This window comes from Coniophora puteana, assembly GCF_000271625.1.
Source record: "Coniophora puteana RWD-64-598 SS2 unplaced genomic scaffold CONPUscaffold_11, whole genome shotgun sequence".
Taxonomy (NCBI): Eukaryota; Fungi; Basidiomycota; class Agaricomycetes; order Boletales; family Coniophoraceae; genus Coniophora; species Coniophora puteana.
In genome coordinates this window covers 117821-137777 of record NW_006913063.1, presented here as the reverse complement: position 1 = coordinate 137777, position 19957 = coordinate 117821, and the positions used below count along the sequence as shown (strand labels likewise).

Here is a 19957-nt window from a genome sequence, read left to right as displayed (position 1 = left end):
ACTCGTCCTGTCCTGCCGTTGGCTTGCTGTGACGCAAACGTACCTCTTGCCTAGATGTTGCGCTGCGAGGAAAACATGTCATACTTGGTCATAGACACCAAGCATGCTCTATTGATACATAATCGCTTTACACGTCCCAGCACCATAACTTGTAATACACGAGCATTCACCCTCACATCTTCATCCCACCTACGAACCCACTTGCCATCGCGGAAACGCCCCAAGCACCAGGGTCAGGTGGAACACCCTCGCTGCCCTGAGCCTCCGAGCCGACGTACGTCGCCCGGCCGAGACGCGCCTTCATCCCGCGTGTGCCCTCCGCACCATCTTTAGCCGCCTGTGCAGCTGTTGCGAGTATCTCGACTGAGACCAATGAGTTCGAGTTCGAGAGGGCCTCGCACAGCGGCGTGATAGCATCCACAACAGTGCGATCACCCGGTCGGGCAGGGGTATGGGCGCCGAGGGCTGTGAGCGCTGCTCCCAAGGATGATGTGGAAGAGGACGAAGGGCTGCGCAGGGCATTGGACCATGCTGTGAAGAAGATGGCGAACACTACAAGTGCGGCGATATCAGCGATCGTGCGAAGACAGCAGTCCAAAGATAAGGGACATACGCGCGCCAATCGTCCCTCCCATACTGCCCTCCAAAATCTCGCCCACAGCAGCAACGAGCGCATCCGGGCCCATCAGCTCGGCGTTGATATTTCCCGCATCCAGTGCGCTTCGCACAGCTAACCAAACACCAGATCATCAGTCAGCGTTCTGATTCGCCGAACCGCCGCGTCCGCACGTACCTTTCGCCCCAGCCGCAAACGTCTCACCACAATCCCCATCACCCACCACCGTATCAAACCGCGTCATCTCCTCCTCCACGCTCAACACCGCTGCACATGCCCCCACGACGCCTTTGGCGACCTGCTCCGGCGTGAGCCCGACGCTCGTCCAGCCCGCGAGGGGATCGATCTTTTTCTGCGTCGCAGCCGTGATTGCATCGGCTGCTGCTGAGGCACCGCTAATGGTGGCAGACGAAGACGCGGAGCGGATGGACTGCAAGAGCGAGTCGGCTTCGAGCTCTGTTTCGGTGGGGTTGTTGGGTGTTTCTGGCCAGACGCGGACGCCGAGCCAGGCGTGTGCATCCGTGGGGGCGTCGAGTAAAGAAAGGAAGTCGATTCTATCGGCGCTGCCTGGATACGGCTTCGTCTTTAGTACCAAACACATAATGGGACTGAAAAAGGGTACACACCCGTGTTGACGAGATCGTGTATACGTGTGACGTTCGCGAGAGAGATTGAGAATCCGGGAGCGTTGAGGGATGTCATGAATGGTCCGACGTAGATCCGTACAGGGATGATTTGAAGATTTGCTAGGATTGATGTTCAGCAGACCATCGCCGGGGAAGGTAGGCAAGAGAAGAACACGAACCCAAAGCTTCCCGAACTTCTTCTACGATAGCGCCCATCTCAAGCTGCGATATACCGCCGAGGTTATTGATGAAGAGGACGAGTTCATCGCCGCGCTGAATCCAAGGGCCCCCACCAGTGACTCCCGAAGATCCCGCCCGCTGTACAGGACATAAGGACGGAGGCGTATATAGTAGCAGACACGAAGCTCACCTTATGGATTTCAGCCCCTGACCATCCCGCCCCAGACTCCGTGACCCTCTTCACCATCTCACCCACCAGCAACGTTGAGCTCTCTAGTGTGGTCCTCTTAACCCCCGGCTCGTTGTGCAGGCCCAACCCGATCTCTACCTCGCCGTTCGGAATAGCCACCTCCGATTCGGCGAGCGACCGCCCCGGAACATGACAATGCTCCATTGCCGCCCCAATACTGCGAAGATGCGCGACGAGGGCATCTCCAAGCGCCTTCGCGCGCTCCACCGAGGCGTTTAGGGCATACTGTGCATACGCACCGAGCACCTTACATACAAAAATATTCCCTCCCAGCCCACGAGGCCCAACAAGCGAAGGCCGCTCAAGCAACGAGACGTCGTCCGCGTTGAGCACGCTCGTGATCTTGATTGTCGGGTAAAGGGAACGCGCCTGCTCGATCGCCAGCCCGAAATTGAGCCGATCACCGGTGTAGTTGTTGATCACCGCAACAACGTCCCGTCCTCTACTGCCTGGAGGAAGCCCTGCAAAGGCGGCGAACTCGATGGAGGCGAGGATCTGCTTCGCGCTCGCGCTGGCGAAGATGTCGCCTGATACGGAGGAGGTGAGCATTCCGTGCCCCGTGTATCCCGCATGCGCGGGTTCGTGGCCTGCGCCGCCTCCTGAGATGACGGCCACCTGCGAGTTCTTGGGATGAGCGACGTATACGGTCTTAGTTGGCGCATGTCTACGATGAGATGAAACGGTAAGTCTTGGACGAGGACACGGAGTAAGCGGAGATCACACACAGTCTAATGTTGGGGTTAAGCGCAACCGTTCCCCGTAGAGCCTTGAGAACGAGGCCTTCAGGAGAGTTGAAGACGTGTTTTGAGGACATGGTAAGCAAGTAGGGAATAAGATAAAAGACGACAGTCTAAAGGTTTATACGCGTACCCCGCAGCAAGCATCTAAAGGAGATGCGGAGAATTCATCCGAGGTGTGGGGAGGAGAAGCATCGTCACAAGACACTTCATTACGGCGTTTGGTGCTTGACGTCAGCTGATCCTGGGCTGGATGACCTTCGGAAGGCCTTCTTCATTTGAGGCTACGAGATGACCCGAGTGAGACCGATCAGGTATGCGCTGAGAGAAACAGACAACAGTGGGTGATCCTGGCACATCGACATAATCAAGCAGGGCGTTCAGCGACACCAGAGTTGCTCTGGAAAGAGGTTAAGGAAGAAAGCTGATCGTAAACTCATCGCATCGAACCTCCGCCGGCAATTTCCGGGATGTCCCTCAGGCGGGACGCGAGTTCCGTCCTATTCCGTTCAACTACGTTCACGCACTGTTTACGCCTTTTGCTTTTCTGTGCATCTTCATATAACAACATCGCTTATCAGCCCCAAGTCTTTCGCGCCCTAACACATGCAGAGATAATGTCCAGGCCACCATCAAAAGCGACTTCCGAGGACTTCACCTTCTGGCAGTTCTGACTGGCTGCGTGCGCAGTACCGTGGACCTGAGACGCTGGCCTGACGCATACACGGCGCCAAGTCTACTTGTTAGTGACTAAAGTTGATACGTGCATACGGTCTGAATGGGTTCTCTTACCGTCGGGATGGCATGACTGGTGTAGCATCGGCGGCGGCGAAACAAATTACCTGCCGTGATTTGGGTCATCAGCCCGTCTCTTTGTGGATTGATGGTCCGTAATTTGCGTGCAGCACCATACTACCCGTTTGCATCGTCTCTGACACACTACGGTGCTCAGTTTCACTGCTAAACTTGAAGCTTGCGAAGATCGACTACACTAGTAGGTGACCTGCTGACTTCTTGGGAACCGCGCGGTGAAAAACACAATAGATCTGCGTGTACGCAAAAAGGTGTAGGCCGAACTTAGCAAGCACTTTGCTACAAGTCTGTAGGCGCCGTTGAGTCATCCATACGGTGCGGCGTATCGCCATCAACTCGCCACTATCTGGATTACTCCCTGCATTCTTGTGGCTTCTGCCACTCCTCGTGGTCAGAATGTTACGCAAGGGAGTGCCGAAGCCTTAAAATCAGCGAGACTCCAGCGGTTGGTACTCAATTGTCTGAATTCTTGTATCCCCTCTCTCATGTCTGGCAACGCTGACGTTGACAAACTCGTTGTGCTCATCTCCGACGCTGCATTTGAAGCAGTCGTGGAGTATCAGAAATACGGGCAAGATGTACCTGCTCTCAGCTGTCCGGTCGTCCATCCTCTAGACAGTGCGACCGACCTCATCAAGCTACGGAGGGCGCTGAGACAGCTCGAGGGCGCATGTCGTCACCTCTACGATATGCTTGCACCACCGGTGGAGTATATAGGCAAGGTTAGTATCGTGTTGCACGCGTGTCTTGATCTTGGGTCTATGTGTTAACGACATGTATGAAGAACACCATGGACTTTGGCCCAGTCCTCTTGAGGACGGCCGTGAATGCTGGCATAGCCGAAATCCTCGAAGGGCGTCCTCAAGGGATGCATCTCTTGCATATCGCTGAAGCTACCGGTTTACCCGAGCCAAAGTTGACTCAGATCATGCGTGCGCTTGCTAGCCGCAACTGTTTCATTGAAGGTGAGTAGTCTGTGAAGGCCTCACTAATAAATCTCACACCGGGAGTATACACTTCAGTTGACACAGATACATACGCCAACAATAGGATCTCTCAGGCATTATTTAAGGACTCGGAGACCCGCTCTTGCGATTACACGTGGCTCGCAGTCACACAGTGTCACTACGGTCTGGATAGTTATTGGGAATTTCTTAACAACAAGCAAGTCGATGTTGCAGACGTACCTGACAACTACAAGGGCCTATGGTCTTATGCTCGGCGGAATTCGGCGGGCGAGCTCCAAGATTCAATTTACACCGCTTGGGGAAAGCATGTACGCATTTACTCCCAAGTATTATCGTTTTCCATAGCTGAATGAATAAATATGATATCAGCCTGAGCTAATGACAGTAAGTTAGCGGCATCTTTCTCTGCGAGGAGCATATACATACTTATATGGCACTCAAGAAATGTAACAACGCAATGATCGCAATCGAACAAGCTGACGCGGCGCACGCTACCATTCATGGTCCTTAAGTCATTGTTTTGGTCGAAGCCTGAGCTCATCTTGATTCCCAGCTGTCCCATGGAGACCCTACTCGACCTTCTGCGATATTGGATCTGGTGTTGGCTCTTTCTCTCTACATCTGGCAAAGTTACGTCCTGACTTGCATATCACCTTGCAAGACCAGCCCCATGTCCTGGACGATGCTTTGCAGGTGGCAAATACATTCTTTCCTTTTTCGACTCCATGCTCACCTTCAGCCGATAGCTGTGGAGCAAGGAGTTCCCGGATTGTACGCTTGACAAGCGCGTGGTATTTGAACCACTAGACTTCCTTGTTCATCCTCCGGTTCAAGGACAGGATTATTACTACGTATAGTGACCTCCTTCCATTCCCGATGAATATGCTAAAGCTTCGACATCTCACAAAGATGCGCGCCATTGTGCACAACTGGACTGACAATGACGTTCGCCGGATCCTCACAAATGTTCGAAAGGCAATGGGGGCTCACAGCCGCCTCCTGATTCGTAAGTAGACCATGAATCAATTTGATAATAGACTCAATGCCATTAATAGAGGAGTATTCGTTGGCGCCACAAAATCGAAAACGGGGTGCTGGAGAAGCTGCTAGATACGGAATACAGCAGGTGAGAGCTTTCTGGTTTCACGCATGATCTAGGACCAGCGTACCTTTACTAACATTCTCTGTACCACTCTAGGCCCCCGAGCCGCTGTCACCTAACTATGGATGGGGCGGCTCTAGAAGGCACGAGTGTGACTTCGCTATGCAGATCATGGTGAATGCCAAGGAGCGTACTATCGGAGAACTTGTAGAACTCATGTCGGTATACATCTCGTAACGATTTACTTCATACTGACTCAAACATATAGATCGTCTGTTGGCTTCAAGTTTGCCGAGCTCCGAGACTTAGGTGTTGTCTGGCTATTTGAGTTTGATGTGGGTGCAACTGGGAATATGATAGGAGCTCATATGTAGCGACTTGCGCAAATACTGCGCTAAGGTGTAACGACGTTGATGACGATATCAAAGTTGTTATTCAGTGACTGTTTGATAAGCCGCGGCCGCTGAGAGTTGCGTGTCGGAATTTGGAGCCAACGCAGCTGACAAGAGTACTATGTGATCCGAGCTGTAGCAAGTTGATATATCGACCGACGATAGGTGAAAAACACGAAAATTTGTGTATTAGGCTTGCTCAGCGTGCTTTATTAGATATTTAAATCCATGAGAAGCGGGTGTTTCTACTCGTTGGTGCCGCAGGGATCCAGCGGCAGCCTCTGCTTACACTGCAAGTTTTTTTTTTTCAATAATAGTGACATTCTCATTTGAAATTTATCTTAAAGATTAAGGCGGGCGGGTTTAAATAGTTAGTTACTCATTATTTAAATTTCTATGAAAGACAGAAAGGAAGAGGCCTGTTACCGACAGCTAGACATCCCTTTCTCTGTTAAAGCTATGAAATAATGAGGAACTAATCATTGAAACCTGTTTGATCACATTAATCTTTAAAACGCTTCTCAATTTTTTTTGCGAGTTATTAAGAAATGATTGCAGTGCTAGAGCCATGTCCACCGTGTTTGATGCTCGGCAGATATTATTAGAGCTTCCCGTTGTCACTCACCGACGAGTCTAGCTACGAGTTTACGAGAATATGCGGTCTTCGTAGGTGTTTGCTTACTAGTCCCTTCAACTTGCACGTCAGTGTCGTATATGACCTCAGCCCAAGGCGATGGTTTTGTTGTATGTATTGACTCACATACAGTTTGTCACCGAGGGTGGATGCTGCTCACAGAGAAGGATAAAGTAGGAACTGTATGGACTGTTATATACTTGCCTCTATCCGATGACAACTTCTTCTGACGTCCGATCATATCAAACCAAATGTAGGCCCCAGAACCGCTGCTGCCTAACTTCGGCTGGGGCGCATCCAGGAGGCACAATCTTGACTTCACCATGCAGCTCACGTTCAACGCCAAGGAGCGCACTGTTGGAGAGCTGATAGAGCTCGCGTAAGCATGCCTCCATCCTTTTCTGAAACGAGAGATGTGTTTGACAGTAAAGAATATAGGTCGTCAGCAGAATTGGCGTTCGTCAAATTCTTGGACTTGGGGACTGCATCGGTATTGGAGTTTCAATCAGCAAGGAAGGATGAAAGTTCGCAATCTCGTCTGTAGGAACTATACGTTTTAGGACGTGACACCTGGCAAATTATGCCCGTTCGATTCGGAGTGACCTGAAGCCTTCGACTAAGACACTCAGACACTTCTATGAGCCGGGGCACAGGTGATATAAGTAGAGGCTTTCGTTCAGATCCCAATCCGATTCCACCTATGTTGATTCTGCTATACATACAAAATTGGCTTGTTCGTCCACAGCGCTATACGACTATTGCTCTATAACTCCAAGAAACCGTAGTACTTCATCCACAGCAAACCTCGTCAATACGCAATAGCTCTGAGTCTGTCTTTGATCTCTACAAGCCGCCTCATTTTGATTTGAAGAGCAGCACGTCGGGTGGCAATTCCTGGATCTTCGCTGACAAGTCGTTCAGCCAGCTCCGTAAAGTTCGACACATCCACGACACTCGAGAGCAAGCTACTCGAAAGGCGAGTAGATAGAGCGTGGTGCAGTGCGTGCTCTATAGTCAAGGGGATATGGTCGACGACGCGCTAGACGTTATGCGATATAAGCATACAGCTCAATCGACGCCATTCCAGCAGAAAAACCTACCTTGTACGCTACTTGGAAGTAGGCTCGGACATCCGCCATCACACCCAGTTCGTCTTCGAAGCCATCGGCTGGGTAAAGCTTTGATACTTCAGATATGGTTAGGCCATCAACTCCACTATCCTTAACAGTGACCAACGGATCATCCGGATCAGGTGCCACAGGTGTCACGAACGCTGGCGTGTCGCTGTCGAACACCGGAGATGCGGCCATCTGCCGCGGCCACCTATTCGAGTGCGTGTACTGGCTCCTGTAATGGGAAAGCAATACACGGCGTAGAGTGTTATAAGTCAGCGTATCCTGCGTAAAGTGGGGCGACATCTCTAGCGATAATGCGGCCTTGACTGCCTGGCCGGCCTCAGTGACGCAAGTGCGGAGGCCGTCATCAACATGTCTCCTGCGAAAATGGCGTGTTAACCTACCCCCGACGATGCGATTAACAAAGGTCACTTACAGCATATGCTCTTCAAACCTCCTGAATTGACTGAAATGGGTGTCGACAAATTCTTCCACAACATCCTGCAGTATGTCGCAGACAGATGTAAAACATGTGTTGACGTGTACCTCCCAGAGCGCGACGAACTCCTTGATAAGCTGGGCTTTTGCCTCGAAAGGCACATCCCCAGGAAGTTCCCAGGCGAGCGACCTTCGAAGACGATAATCAGCCTAGCTCTGAGGTACACCCCTTATGACGATGCACTCACGCTTTAACTACTTTTCGGACATCATAGAGAGCCATAGGCGAGACCCGAGGGTCGATCGGCCAGGTAATGTCCTCTCTGAGCTCCGGGATGTTGATGGGGTCAGTGTACTCATACGGACGCTCGAAAGGACGGAAGTCCGGCGCGGTGCCTCGTATCGAGCGCTTGAAGATTGTGTACGCCGCCCTGTTGCGCTGAGCGAGGTCCTTGTAGGCGTTAGTTCCGGACACGGCTTCTTTGAATGATTCGCAGAAGTTGTTAATCCGGCTCAGGACTTCAACGCGTGCATCAAGGCTCGGAGGCTTGGGAAGTAGATCCATTTCCTCCTTTGTCGACGCAATAAGCTCATCGACTTGTTGTCTGATGTAAGGGAGTCTGCAGTCGATACAGTAAGAAGGGATGTCAATCTGAAGCTATGAAGCGACGTACGAGTCCTGAATGAGCTTCATCAGCAACTTGCTAACGTCGGCCACAAAGTTCGGCACGCCAAAGCGTCTTCTGTCGGTGACCTGGCTCCAAGGTGCGGTAGTCTCAAAGAACTCGGTAGCTCTCCTCTGGCTCTCCGATCTAGAGAGGTTCTGGGATCGCTCAGCATCATCTGAGAATCGCATGCAATAATAGCCGAGGCGCAGGCGACGATTCTCGCCCCTTCCCTCGAGTATGTCTCGCCACCTGCGCAGCTGACCGATGGCTCCGCTCCCCAGCATGTCTGGCTTAGTTAAGATACCTACGAAAACATCAGTAGGAGAAAGCTTGGAAAATAGACAGCGCCATACCAATGGTCCGGTCTCCATCCGGGTCAGCTTCCCGCGCGAGCTGGGCTGAGCCTTGGTTCTCTAAGTCGTCTATTGGCGTATTGGCTAAATGTATGTTTGATTGCTATTCAGAAAAATCACTTACCAGTCATAGGTATAGTTGTCAGGATAATAGTCTGATCCTTGCCGACGTAATGTTCAACCAAACCGCGAACCAAATCAATGACTTCGGCGTCCTCATTTTGAACAAGCCCTGCCCATCACATTAGCACTATCATCGCTTCATGGAGCTGGAATGAAGCATACCGGGAAGGTCGATGAACGAAAGATCGGTAGCCTCTGGGTCCTTGATGAGCACACATATGGCGTTTTTGGAAAACTTGAGCATGCGCGGATGTGTCCATGCCCTAAGTTCCTCGTAGCTTCTGCTGTAGAACTGCTCATGCGAGACGGATTGGTTGAGAATCGCGGTCTGGGCTCGGCGAAGCCAGATATCGACTTCACTCCGGCTCGTGATTGGGCTGCCGAACTGTGTGACGATAGGCCGATCCTGAGGTGTGCCATCGGCGTGGTAGTCATATCGCAGACTGATTGTACATGACCACTCCGTCGCTTCGCTCGACATAGTGCACTCCATCGGACACCTTTCGAGTTTTGTTTAGTTTGCGAAAGAAACTCTCGTATCCGAAATTACCTAGTACAAGTCCCGCTATCGCGAGGAACATTAATCTAGAGCTATGTCAGAATCAAAACTTGTCAGACCACGATACGCTTACCCCGCTAACTGCCTCAACAAGCGAACTCTTCCCAGCTGAACCAAAGTCAGTCAATACCTGCGGAGAATGGAGCAACTACGCTGATTTACCTGACTGAGCGCCTATAACAGCGATGGAAGGAAGGTGAATATCGAGGCCACCGGCTCTACGAGGAGGAACAAAAGTCAGCACTAATCGACGACCTTGCAAGGTAAATAGGTGATGAATGACGTACCCCATGTTCCGCAGGTCGTTGATCAGGCCCATGAGCTCACGCCGACGAACGGCGTATTCGCTCGTGGATAAATCGACATTGTCGCCGGAGCCCGTGTTTGACACAGCGTCATCGGGGGACGAAGAAGTCGTATTATGATCGCGATCCCCTCTAGAGGCACCGGTGAGGCTGCTCATCCGCGATGAGCCATCGCGACGCGTAAGGAGACGACGCATGAGAAGAGGCGAAGGGGAGAATGATTCTGCGACTAAGCCTGAAGTCAGGTTTATATACCACTGGGAACTACGCTTCGAGATTCTCCAAGGGATGTGACGACATTCCCAAGGTTCTAAGAGGGCTGGCATAATTTCCCGGAGGCTGAGGATCCTAGGACTGTAGCGCTTGTTCGAAGGAGTTGGCGAGTCCAATTAGAGGTTCAACTCATCCACATAAGATGGCAGACAAGTCCAGAACAACACGTTCATCGAGAGATTCCAGTCGTCATCCGAACGTAGCATTCAAGATGACATTGTGATTCAGAGGGAGGCGAGACTGGCACAAGAACTGAGGATCGGTCAAGACGCATGTTTTGGTGCATGGCCATCCATCTGGTCACAAGTGTGGGGGTAGTTGATCGGGAGCACAACGTGAAAGATGGCTTGGTTCACAGCAAGCCTGGAGTAGGTGGTTCGCAGCTGAGAGTGAGACGACGCGGCTGCGCAGCAATCCGCTTCGGTTAACCTGCAACCCCTGTCGGAGGTGGAATACTCACGGTGGGCGTCTCCTGGAGCGCCCTGACCCTCACGGGTCAATGTGGCATACCCAAACGCGCGAGTACATGTCTCAAATCGCAGGATATTGCCCCACGAGGCACAAAACCCTTGTGACCGCGCGTGGGCGAATCGCCAGGTGGTGTCTCCATGTTCTCAAGAGCGCCTGTCCATCGGTGGTGTCGAGGGACACGTTGTTGGCCCATCACTTGGCGACGTTGTTCGCTCCGATCGACCCCGTCTCGCGGGTACTGCAGGCAGAAGAAGATGGGGATAATCGATTGCGACACCCGAGTCGAGCGCGGCGGAGAGGACGTTTGCGGAGGGTGAGGAACGCGTCGATCAATGCGGGTGGCGAGAACAGACGAGATGAAGAACGCACAGCAGGACAAAGCTGCTAGATACTGCCTTGAAGTTGAGCAAGGCGAAACTTAGTGATGGCTAAGGTTTGGCCAGCGGGGAGCTGCGAGGACGGGACGACGGTTTCGGTAACTTCTGCTGACTAATCACCGCCGCTTTTGGCCGCGAACTCAGCGCTGCTTCGTTATTGGAGGTGCCCTAGTGCAACGTCCCCCGGGTCGACTGCGCGCATATACTCCACATGTCTCAGCCTCAAAACTCTGTTTTATATTCGATATTTGTCATGACCGAGTGACCCAACACCGTACAATGGCACGTAAGTACAACACGCGTCGTTTGGTTTTGCCTAATTGAACGCGTCGCAGATCGTTTCTATTCTGGACGCCGCCTACCACGATTCGCTCGTCTCTTGCTGTACGAGCGCCTAGGCTACATTGCGTCTGTGCAATCAGTCGATTGTCCTTCCCTTGCAACCATGAGCTCGAGCAACAGGCAGAAGCTTCTCGACAAGCGGTTCAACGATGTCCTCAACGACAAAGTCAAAGTAGACGGGAAGAACGCACGCATCTTCCTCGAGGCTATATGCGCCCAGGATAGCGCGCGATGTGTGCAACGCCTTATCGAGAGCTCGTCTGGGCTTCCTGCGCTGCAACTTGCTATGCGTCACGACACCGGCACCACATTCCTCAACGGTCAAGCTACCGACGTTCTGCTACACTTCTTCAAAGCATCAGAGCTCGACAACCTGTTCGAGCATCTTCTCATTCCCGTCGTCGACCCGCCCGTTTTCTGGACAGCATTCGTGAAGGCGTTCGATGATGACCAGCTGGATGATAGAGCCTCATTGGCGTTCGCCGAAATCCTGCTACGTCTTCTTTCCTTCACCCACACCGACACTCTTCCCTACCGAACGGTCGCTCAACAACAGACAGTCCAGGATCGTCTTATCAACTCCTCCGACTCCCGTATCAAAGAAATTGGCTATCAAGTTCACCATATATGCTCTACCTACAAGTCTAGCAAGACCCCCAAGGGTGTCGCCTCGCCGGATGGACCCGGGGGGCGTCACGACAACGACTTCGCAGACTTCCGCAGCGTCGCGATCCTCCCCACCGGAGATGAAATCCTCTCTCGACGGCCCGCGTTTCTTCGTCCCGGTGCGTTCCTTGACGAACCCGAAGGCGAAGAAACACGAGTCGCCGATTATCTGGACAACACGTTCCGTCTACTCCGGGAGGACATGGTTCACGAAATGCGCGAGGAGGTGCAGATCACGCTCGGGAAGAAGAAGGGCCGGAAGCGCGGGGTGACGATAGAGAATGTGGAGTTGGTGGGTGCATATACGGGGAAGGAGGACAAGACGGAGCGGTGGGGGATCAAGGTGAAATGCAACAACGATTTTAAGTCGCTCAAGAACGTGCCAGACAAGGACCGGCTCAAGTACCTCGAGAACGACTCGAAGTTCCTCAAGCACCAGTCGCTTGTTTGCATCATCGACAACGACCAGCTCGTCGCTTTTGCCAACGTCAATCGCGTCGAGAAGCTGCTTGCCGAGAAGCCGCCTGTAGTCGTGCTCGAGCTGGAGGGCGGGGCGAGCACCTCCAGAGTTTTTCAGGCATTCCAAGTCCCCGATAAGATCAAGATCACTCAGATCGACGTCGCCGTCTTCGCGTTCGATCCGGTGCTCAAGGCATTGCAACGCATGCAGAGCGTGCCTCTGGCCGACGAGCTACTCTTCTGGAAAGACAGAGAGGCGCTCAAAGAAGCATCGGTCGTACCTACGAGAGTCGTGGCACCGTTGTCTCTCAAGCCGGACACGGACATCCAGCCACTCCTGGAGACGCCAACGCGCATCGTCCTCGACAAATCTCAGTCAGATTCCCTTCTCGCGGGCCTGACTCAACGCGTCTCCCTTATCCAGGGTCCACCAGGCACGCATGTACTTGTCTGAAGTCTTTGTTTCCGCTGACATTTCTCCGTAGGTACCGGTAAATCCTTCATCGGAGCCCTCCTCGCGAAAGCGATACACAAATATACGGAGCAGAAGATCCTCGTCGTCTGCTACACCAACCACGCACTTGACCAGTTCCTCGAGGACCTCATCAAAATCGGCATTTCCGAGGACACCATCATCCGTCTCGGCGGGCGGGCCAACTCCGAGATGGCGCGCCTCGGCATGCATAACCGGCGTCAAGCGTTTCGGCGCTCTAAAGCGGACTGGACAATCATCGACCGGCTGAAGCAAAGCGCACTCACGCTGCGCAAAGACCTCGAGCGGGCTGTGCAGGGCGCAATGGCGTCACGGGTTGCATACCAAGACCTGCTTCAGTACCTCGAGTTCGAGGACGAGGAGTTTTTCGCGGCGTTTGAGGTCTCGCACGAGGATGATGACGGGATGACGAGGGTCGGAGCAGATGGAAAAGAAGTTGGGCCTGAGGAGCTCCTGTACCGCTGGCACCGTGGCTACGACGCGGGCCAGTTCAAGGACGACGCGAACGTCCAGGACGCTCGCGCAATCTGGGAGATGTCACCGCAGGAGCGTTTAGACCGCATTGCCAAATGGAAGGAAGCGATACTGAAGCAGGCGATCGAGAACGTCTGCTCGGCCGCGGACAGCTATAACCGTGTGCAGGACCAGCTCTTGGAGAAGTTCAGCCGCGAGCCAACGGCGGCGGTGCTCAAGGGCATGCGAATTATCGGGTGTACAACTACGGGCGCAGCTAAACTCACGGAGGAGATCCGCCAAGCGCGTCCTGATGTTCTACTCGTTGAAGAGGCGGGCGAGATCCTTGAGAGCCACGTTCTCACTTCGTTAGGAGAAAGTGTATCGCAGATGATTTTGATCGGGGATCACAAGTGCGTACTGTTCACTCACTCGCTGCATGCCACTAATCCATTTCTTTTCAGACAGCTTCGGCCTAAGGTCAACAACTACCTTCTGACAGTCGAAAAGGGGGAGGGATACGAGCTCAATAGGTCTTTGTTCGAGCGCCTCGTTCTTAGAGGATACCCTCACCATGCGCTGAGCGCTCAACACCGCATGCGTCCCGAAATCTCCGCTTTCATTCGCGCACTCACCTATCCTGACCTACGCGATGCGCCCAAGACGATCGGGCGTGCCAACATCCGCGGAGTGCAGAATAATATCGTCTTCATCGACCATTCCCATCCGGAAGACACCGACACCCGCATCGCCGACAAAGCCGACGGCGACTCTTCCTCGTCTAAGCAGAACACTTACGAGGTCCAGATGATCCTCAAGATTGTCCGCTATCTGGCGCAGCAAGGGTACAAGACCGACGACCTCGTTCTGCTCACCCCGTACCTGGGCCAGATGTCGAAGATGCGCGACCTGCTCAAGAAGGACTGCGACCCAGTACTCAATGACCTGGACTCATTCGAGCTTATCCGTGCCGGTATACTTGACCCGAAGACGTCGGGTCCACCAAAGAAACGTATCAGAATTGCGACCATTGGTATGTGACTTAGACTTTTCTGTGTCTTTGTTTCAGTATCTCAATATCGACGGCGATGCAGACAACTACCAGGGCGAAGAGAGCGACATAGTCATCGCCAGCTTGACGAGATCCAATCAGAGAAACGATATAGGATTTATGGACTCCCCCGAGCGTGTCAATGTCCTACTGTCGCGAGCCCGTAATGGTCTGATCCTCATCGGCAACTCCCGCACATTCTTGAATACAAAGAAAAAGGACGCGAAAGCGCTATGGTCCAAGTTTTTCAAGCTCGCCAAGGATAACGGGCACATGTACGAAGGCTTCCCCGTGAAGTGTGAGCGCCACCCCGATCGCACCGCTACTCTGAGCACGGATAAGGAGTTTGACGAGATCTGCCCCGACGGCGGGTGCGCTGAAGCTTGGTGCGTTCCGTTCGCTAGCTCATCGAGACAGCCTGCTAATGTTATAATAGCGACATCATGCTTAGCTGTGGAATACACAAGTGCAAGCTCATGTGCCATGCCATCGACGACCACGCGACAATGAAGTGCCTACATCAGTACTCGAAGAAATGCGACGCTAATCGCCACAACCTTCGGTGGAAATGTCACCAAGGGGCGCCAGAGATCTGCAAGGCCTGCGAGGACGAAGAGAAGAGACGTCAGAAAGAGCTCGAGGAGAAGATCCAGCGCGAGTTGCAGCGTGAGGAGGAGCAGGAGGAGCACGACAAACGGATGGCGGAGCTGGAGGCCAAGAAACAAGCCAAGCTGGATGCTTTGGCTGATGCTGAACTTAAGCGTCAGCGGGACTCGGCATACAATCAAAAGGAGAAGGACGTCGACGCGTTTATTGCCAACGTCCGCAACAATCGAGTATCGGTCCCTCCGCCTAGTTCGGAGCGTACTTCTAGCAGCGTGCCTGGGTCAAACGCCCCTCCGCCTCGGCCTGTTTCTCCCTCTTCACAAAACCCTCCCGGTGCTTACCACACTTCGAACCCTGCTCACCCTCCAGCCTCGAATCCAACTCCGACCACACCGGTGCCTTCAAATTCACAGGGCGCCTCAACTTCTCCCGCAACAGGTGCTGCCCTAGCACAGCCATCTGGCCCGATCACTTCTCCGTCTCACCTGAAATGGCTCCACCTGAAGCGAATCAACGGCGAGAAGAATGAAGCGATCGACAAACTGATGGCAATGACAGGGCTCGAAGATGTGAAGGCGGAGGTCATGAAGATCAAGGCTCATATCGACCTTCTCCGCCGACAAAACGTTCCTACCAACAAAGAACGCCTCAACCTCGTACTTCTGGGTAACCCCGGCACAGGTATGATCGTCGACCAATTCGGTCTATATGAGCTAATGAGTCTTTTCAGGGAAAACAACAGTTGCGCGACTGTACTCGCAATTCCTGGAATCTATCAAAGTCCTCCCCGGAGACGCGTTCATCGAGACAACAGGTTCAAGTCTTGCGCACGAGGGCGTAGGCGGAGCCAAGACAATGATACAGAAAGCTTTGTCCGTAGGCGGTGGGGCCATCTTCATCGACGAGGCGTACCAGCTCGTCTCCGAGCACCAGCAGTCTGGCAGCCAGGTCCTCGATTTTCTTCTCGCGGAGATGGAAAATCGCGTCGGGACGCTCGTCTTCATTCTTGCGGGCTACACGAAGCAGATGGAGAAGTTCTTTGATCACAACCCCGGTCTTCCTAGTCGCGTTCCCTATAGCTTGACATTCGCCGACTACACAGACGCCGAGTTCCTCGTCATGCTGGAGGCGCTCGTTGTGGAGAAGTACTCTGGGCGGATGAAAATCGAGGACGGGATGCAGGGTCTGTACGTCCGGATTGCTGTCCGTCGACTGGGCCGTGGGAGAGGGCGTGAAGGGTTCGGGAACGCCCGAGCGCTGCAGAACATGTTCACCAAGGTCTGCCAGCGCCAGGCCGAGCGCGTCGAGAAGGAGCGTATGAATGCCCAGCCTACCGACGACTTTTTGCTGCTGAAGGAGGACTTGATCGGACCGGACCCATCTCAGGTTATACCAAAATGCAAGCCTTGGCAGAAACTACAGGGTATGACCGGGCTCGAGTCCGTGAAGGATGCCGTGCGCACATTTATCGATCTCGTCAACACCAACTATCACCGCGAGCTTCAGGAGAAGGAGCCGTTGGCGATGTCGTTGAACAGGGTCTTTTTAGGATCGCCTGGGACGGGGAAGACAACGGTTGCGAAGCTCTACGGGCAGATTCTCTGTGAGCTTGGTTTACTCAGTAACGGCGAAGGTAAGCAGATATCTATATCTGCGGGAGCCTAGTGTTGATTTAACCCAATGCAGTTGTCGTCAAGAATCCTGGTGATTTCGTCGGTGCTTACCTGGGACACTCGGAGAAAAACACGAAGGCGATCCTCAGCAATACAGTCGGGAAAAGTCCTTGTCATTGACGAGGTGTGTTCTCTCTGTTGCTGATCATTGTGAAACCTGTACTAATCACCGCTACAAGGCGTATATGCTTTACTCCAAGAATTCAGGCCATCAAGATTCGTTCAAAACCGCGGTGATTGACACTATGGTCGCGGAAATACAGAGCGTCCCCGGAGAAGACCGATGCGTTCTCTTGCTAGGATACAAGGAGCAGATGGAGGAAATGTTCCAGGTAAGCTACGCTCATTATCTTCGGTCGCGCCCTCCGCCTAACTTAGCATTCTACGCAGAACGTGAATCCTGGTCTCGCAAGTCGCTTCCGTGTAGAGGACGCCTTCACGTTCAACGACTTCACCGAGCCGCAGCTGATGGAGATCATGGAAATGAAGATGAAAACACAAGACCTCCAGGCGACCGACCACGCCAAGTCGGTTGCGCAAGAGCTCCTCAGCCGCGCGAAGAACCGCCCCAACTTCGGCAACGGGCGCGAGGTCGAGAACATGCTCAGCCTGGCGAAGATGAAGTATCAACAGCGCTCCTCGAAGATACCTCCTCATCTACGCTCCGACGTGATGTTCGAACCTGAAGATTTCGACCCGGACTGGCAGAGGGCTCAGAACGCAGCGGCCAATCTGCAGAAGCTGTTCCAAGACCTGGTCGGCTGCGACGACATCGTGCAAAAACTCGGTAATTATCAAAAGATCGCGAGCGCGATGAAGACTCAAGGGCTTGACATGCGCACGCGCATTCCTACGAACTTTATTTTCAAGGGACCTCCAGGTATGCTGACAACGTCTCTGCTCAATAGCATGCTAATCCAGGTACAGGGACCGGGAAGACGACAATTGCTCGCAAATTCGGCGAAGTTTACTACGACATGGGCTTCCTCGCGTCATCAGAGCTCATCGAATGTGCCGCATCGGACTTGGTCGGGAAGTACGTCGGTCATACCGGCCCTCAGACAACAAAGCTCTTCGAGAAAGCCCTCGGCAAGGTCCTCTTCGTCGATGAGGCCTATCAGCTCAGCCAAGGCCACTTCGCCAAGGAGGCCATCGACACTGTCGTCGGCTTGATGACGCAGGAGAAGTTCAAGAACAAACTCATTATAATATTTGCTGGGTACGAAAAGGAGATGAACGCGCTCATAGGCACCAACCCCGGGCTTGCCAGTCGGTTCTCGGATGAGATCATTCTTGGCAACATACCCCCGCAGAAATGCCTCAGGATCCTCGACCTCTGCCTGCAAAAGTCTAAAGTCACACTCGCCGAGCTCTCAGACCCCACGTCAGCCGCGTACCAGGAGATGGAGTCGATCATCGAGCGCATGTCACGCTCACCAAACTGGGGAAACGCACGAACGGTGGTGGATGGTGTAGGCAAGAGGATGATTGAGAAAGCGTTCCTGGGGGTTGCAAGTCAGCCTGGCTCCGCTCCCTCGCTCACCGCCGACGAAGCCATCCAGATCATGAAGGACATGCTGGACCAGGAGCGCCAGCGTTCCGACGTGCCTCGCCTCAAACCCACGTTTGCTAGTTCCGCAAATCTGCCAATGGCGTCGGCGAGCGGGCCTGCACCGCCACCGCCTCCGGCTGCGTCGTCCTCGAGCTCTGCGAGCGCTGGCCCACCCAAGCCTCCACCCCCGGCTCCGCCGAAGGACTCAAGCGCTCGAAGAAACCAGAAACCACCCAATGCGCCAAAGCCGAGCACATCAAAGCCATCCATACCACCCCAGGGCCGGAGCTCACCATCCACGCCGAGTTCGTCACAGCTTCGTCCCCCTGGTATCGCAGGAAAGTCTCGGCCTACCTCTTCTGTGCACACCGTGTCAGGCAGGACAACTCCGACCGCACCTACGCGCGCATCGCCTGGACCCGGCGCCGTTCGGCGCGACGCAGGGGTCTCCGACGAAGTATGGAAACAGCTTCAGGCAGACGGCGATGCCATCAAACGAGAACAGGATCGCCTCGCCAATGAAGTCAAGAACAACCACAAGGAGATGAGCCGCGCGATCACGGAGCAGAAACAGCGCGATAAGGAAGCTGCCCAGCTCGAAGCGAAGATGAAGGCAGCGAAGGATCAGGCAGCTCAGCAAGATTTTCTACGCAAGCTCGACGAGGCTCGAAAGAAGGCGAAGGCGGCCAAGGAGGCGCGAGAGAAGGCGGTGGCCGAGCTCAGGAGGAAGCAGCAAGAGGAGCAGAAGAGGCGGCGGGAGATCGAGGAAGCTAATAAGAAGCTGCAGCGGATGGGCGCCTGTCCTATGGGGTATCATTGGATCCCTCAGTCGGACGGATGGCGTTGTGCAGGTGGTTCTCACTTCGTGCATAGGTCGCAGCTGCGCTAGGGGAGCTAGATGCGCTACCAGGGAGGGTCGCGAGTGTCGGGTCTGACACTGTGCTGTGAGCTTCTGTGTCAAGTTGTTGTTTTCTACGCGTAGATCATACGGGCCATACCATACGGACTGAAGCGAGCCAATTCAAGCAGTTCAATTGCCAGGGCCAACGATAAGAAGAGGGCGCTAAGAATGGGGTGACTCGAGGAGGTGAGAAGCAAATAACGTGGGAATTTCATTGCCGATCAAACACGTCGCGAAGTTGGTAAATTCAAGCTTGCGCTCGAACTATCTCGTCAACTGACATCCGCTGACGTCCTTCGTCCTTACTTCATGAGCCAGCCTGCATGGGCTGGGAGACTGCTGGGAGCTCAAAGCCCGCTTTACCTCAAACATTGAACGTCATGAACGAACGCAGAACTTGGTTGTCTAACGACGAAAAGAAGCGGCAAAAGCTGTGAATAGGAGTCCACAGCAGCACTGCAGAGCGTGCGTGAGTTGTATCCAATACATCAGATCGGTGTTCTGTTTCCAACAAACAAGTGCCTGATAACGTTCTTCTCAGGATGCACTGAATAGACTGAATAGTTTAAGGGAGAACAAGACCCGTCTTTATTCGCTAGAAACATACACCTCCATCCCAGAAGGCGTGCTTGGTTGTGGGTGACGTGGGAAGGACATCATTTCTTTCCTTTTGATTCGAGGATAGGGGTGCCGTAAGTTGTGGCGTCTTCTTTCCCAAAAGTACAGGTCTAATAGGATCTAAATTTGCCAAGTTACCCGTT

General features: G+C 53.4%; 4 protein-coding genes across 4 annotated transcripts; 2 read left to right on the top strand and 2 right to left on the bottom strand.

The window, feature by feature from the left end:
- Nucleotides 1-133: 133 nt before the first annotated feature.
- Nucleotides 134-2486, bottom strand: CONPUDRAFT_138892 (DAK1 DegV-like protein; the record flags this gene model as incomplete). Its single annotated transcript, XM_007773768.1, has 7 exons — nt 134-552; nt 614-730; nt 794-1183; nt 1243-1362; nt 1422-1560; nt 1613-2336; nt 2398-2486. 7 exons carry the CDS (start codon nt 2484-2486, stop codon nt 173-175), a joined length of 1959 nt encoding a protein of 652 aa, XP_007771958.1. The 3' UTR covers nt 134-172.
- A 1221-nt stretch (nt 2487-3707) lies between these two features.
- On the top strand, nt 3708-6862 carry CONPUDRAFT_61838 (S-adenosyl-L-methionine-dependent methyltransferase; the record flags this gene model as incomplete). Its single annotated transcript, XM_007773595.1, has 9 exons — nt 3708-3944; nt 4007-4187; nt 4245-4524; nt 4757-4883; nt 4937-5041; nt 5100-5196; nt 5246-5316; nt 6576-6697; nt 6757-6862. The coding sequence occupies 9 exons, from the start codon at nt 3708-3710 to the stop codon at nt 6860-6862; spliced, it is 1326 nt and encodes a 441-aa protein (XP_007771785.1).
- A 264-nt stretch (nt 6863-7126) lies between these two features.
- Nucleotides 7127-10037, bottom strand: CONPUDRAFT_61569 (uncharacterized protein; the record flags this gene model as incomplete). The annotated part of the gene is made up of 13 exons (XM_007773575.1): nt 7127-7357; nt 7419-7471; nt 7535-7812; nt 7870-8061; nt 8120-8491; nt 8546-8843; nt 8893-8961; nt 9017-9124; nt 9178-9515; nt 9566-9600; nt 9648-9682; nt 9737-9792; nt 9862-10037. 13 exons carry the CDS (start codon nt 10035-10037, stop codon nt 7127-7129), a joined length of 2241 nt encoding a protein of 746 aa, XP_007771765.1.
- A 1408-nt stretch (nt 10038-11445) lies between these two features.
- CONPUDRAFT_92059 (P-loop containing nucleoside triphosphate hydrolase protein) lies at nt 11446-19184 on the top strand (the record flags this gene model as incomplete). Its single annotated transcript, XM_007773767.1, has 10 exons — nt 11446-12901; nt 12953-13826; nt 13878-14446; nt 14508-14850; nt 14901-15751; nt 15801-16703; nt 16757-16849; nt 16951-17075; nt 17134-17623; nt 17671-19184. 10 exons carry the CDS (start codon nt 11446-11448, stop codon nt 19182-19184), a joined length of 7218 nt encoding a protein of 2405 aa, XP_007771957.1.
- Between the last annotated feature and the right edge of the window lie 773 nt (nt 19185-19957).